Source organism: Triticum dicoccoides, chromosome 7B (assembly GCF_002162155.2).
Source record: "Triticum dicoccoides isolate Atlit2015 ecotype Zavitan chromosome 7B, WEW_v2.0, whole genome shotgun sequence".
In the NCBI taxonomy this organism is placed as follows: Eukaryota; Viridiplantae; Streptophyta; class Magnoliopsida; order Poales; family Poaceae; genus Triticum; species Triticum dicoccoides.
Window position 1 is genome coordinate 310,844,578 of NC_041393.1, and position 2,032 is coordinate 310,846,609.

At 45.0% G+C, this 2,032-nt stretch overlaps 1 protein-coding gene across 2 annotated transcripts in view; it reads right to left on the bottom strand.

Annotated features, from left to right (window-relative positions):
* Positions 1 to 476: 476 nt before the first annotated feature.
* LOC119337155 overlaps positions 477 to 2,032 on the bottom strand; it is a 57,057-nt gene continuing 55,501 nt past the window's right edge. The window contains exons 8-12 of one of the 2 annotated variants that reach the window (XM_037609268.1): positions 1,547 to 1,590; positions 1,396 to 1,467; positions 1,256 to 1,303; positions 1,050 to 1,169; positions 477 to 789 (exon numbers count right to left, since the gene is read on the bottom strand). In XM_037609268.1, coding sequence (XP_037465165.1) covers positions 709 to 789; positions 1,050 to 1,169; positions 1,256 to 1,303; positions 1,396 to 1,467; positions 1,547 to 1,590 — 365 coding nt within the window. In that variant the 3' untranslated portion in view covers positions 477 to 708. Of the gene's footprint in view, positions 790 to 1,049; positions 1,184 to 1,255; positions 1,304 to 1,395; positions 1,468 to 1,546; positions 1,591 to 2,032 lie in introns of both variants that reach the window. The other variant, XM_037609269.1, reaches the window with a different exon arrangement.

A 2,032-nucleotide genomic window follows, 5' to 3' on the forward strand; every position in this document is an offset into this window, starting at 1 on the left:
TCTCCGGGCGAACGGCTCCAGGCACAGGAAATGGACGAGCCACCAGTGTCAGGGACTAAAGGCCTGGGGAGTTCCTAGCGCCGACGCCGCGTGCCTTGCCATGCTCGGCTGGAGTTCCCGCCGACCAGCAGGTTGAGGCGGTAACAAACTAGCAGGCTGCGGTCCTGACCAGGCCGGCAAAGAGCGTGGGCTCCGAGGTAACGTTGGTGGCAGTTGTGAGCGGGTTCCGTGGCGGCGGCAGCTACCTTGGCAAGGTCTGTGGAAATGTCCGCAGTGACTGCCTGAGTGAACTTTATGACAACGGCTGTGGTGACTGCCGACTGCCGACAGACTGGAGCAGCACGCCATGACCGGTGAAGTTTATGACGACGGCTGTGGCGAATTCATCTCCGTCATTGTCCGCATCGCTGTGGCATCTGGCGCTATCCCTGCTGAAGCTTCTGAATCTCAGAATGGCTTGTTGTGCTGTACGTTGCTGACGGGCTAAATACGATGCGATCCAAGCAGAAATCCAGAATTTTACAATCGTGTTTTCGTTACACTTGTATCTCAGGTGTGCACAGGAAAATACCCTTTGTAGATTAATACTGGTGGAAAATATAAACCGGTCTCCCAAGAGCGGCCTAAGGAGTTGTCAAGCTGTACCTACGGCAGCTGCGCATATACATACTTTAAACGCACTGAACCTGTGGTCATCTGCATCTGAGTTTATCTTACACCCATGGACTCCCCGCCTAGTTCTACATTGTACTCCAGTCCGCAACAGCATTTAATAGGATCAGAAACTCCCTGCAGAGAAAGATGTCAGCTTCTTAAGACTGCACATGGCATCATTGAAAGTAAAGTACTCCCTACCATCCAAATTAATTGACGCAACTTTAGCACAACTTTGTACTAAAGCTGCGTCAATTAATTTGGATCGGAGGCAGTATATGTATTCCTCAATTGTTTCAAAAAAAAAGTATATGTATTCCTCAATGAGAAGAAGAAAAGGAAATCAATTAGATTTAATCATGGAGCAACCAAACTGAAAAGTATCGGTAAAACACCTTCATTTTAATGATTCGTTCTTCAAGAGACTGGAAGTACTCGGCTTCTCCAGCTCCATCACCTTGTAGAGCTTTGTATCCTTCCTCCAAGGACTTCTTATCCATCTCCTGTACTGCAGCCTGCAGGCAACAGGCTGAAATAACACACATGGAGAATGACTTGATAACAGAATGATGTTTACGGTTAAGAAACACACTGAACTTACAGGGAAGCTAGCAGTTACGTCGCTCTCCTGCTCAAGGGTCTGCTTACACTGCAAAGTTAATAATTCTTTAGTTTGACTAAAACAGCAATTGCGACTGCTTGGCAGATCTAGGGGCATAAGAGTCTCCAGAATTAGAATACTTCGCTGATTTCTAAGAGGAGCTGTGATCCTTTTGCTTTGATATCCAGTAGCTTCTTTCCAACGTCAGATTCCTGTTTATTAGTTAGTGAGCGACACATGACAGGTTGGATGTTCCTTTGCTACAGGAGGAGAATGGGAAGCGTGGAATACCTTGTCTATGCTCCCTCCTAAGTTGAGCACTTCATACCTCTTCCCTGCAATAACACAATAGATCAATATTCAGGTGAAGCTATTAGTTACAGTTTCACAATTGACAAAATTTCCTATTTATGTTATCCAATGTAACAGTTTCACAAGTTAAAAGTCGAGATGATATCTAGAATGGTGCAGACCTGATAGTAAGCTAATAGTTTAATCTCAATTCAAGCAAAGTAAGATCACTCAAACAGAAAACAGGTAATATAAACAGAGCCTGGTCAGTGCACCCATGTAGTCCGCTAACTGCGTCGATCAAAAGTTTTTTTTACTAATTGCAGAAAACCACCTCATGTAGATTGTTCAGACACTCCATATCAGCAGCACTGCTTCCATTCATCAAGAAGCTAGTACAGAGCACCTGAGATGGGGCCATTATGCTTCAAGTTTTTTTTTCGCGAATACGCAATGATTGCGTATCATTCCATTGATAGATAGAAG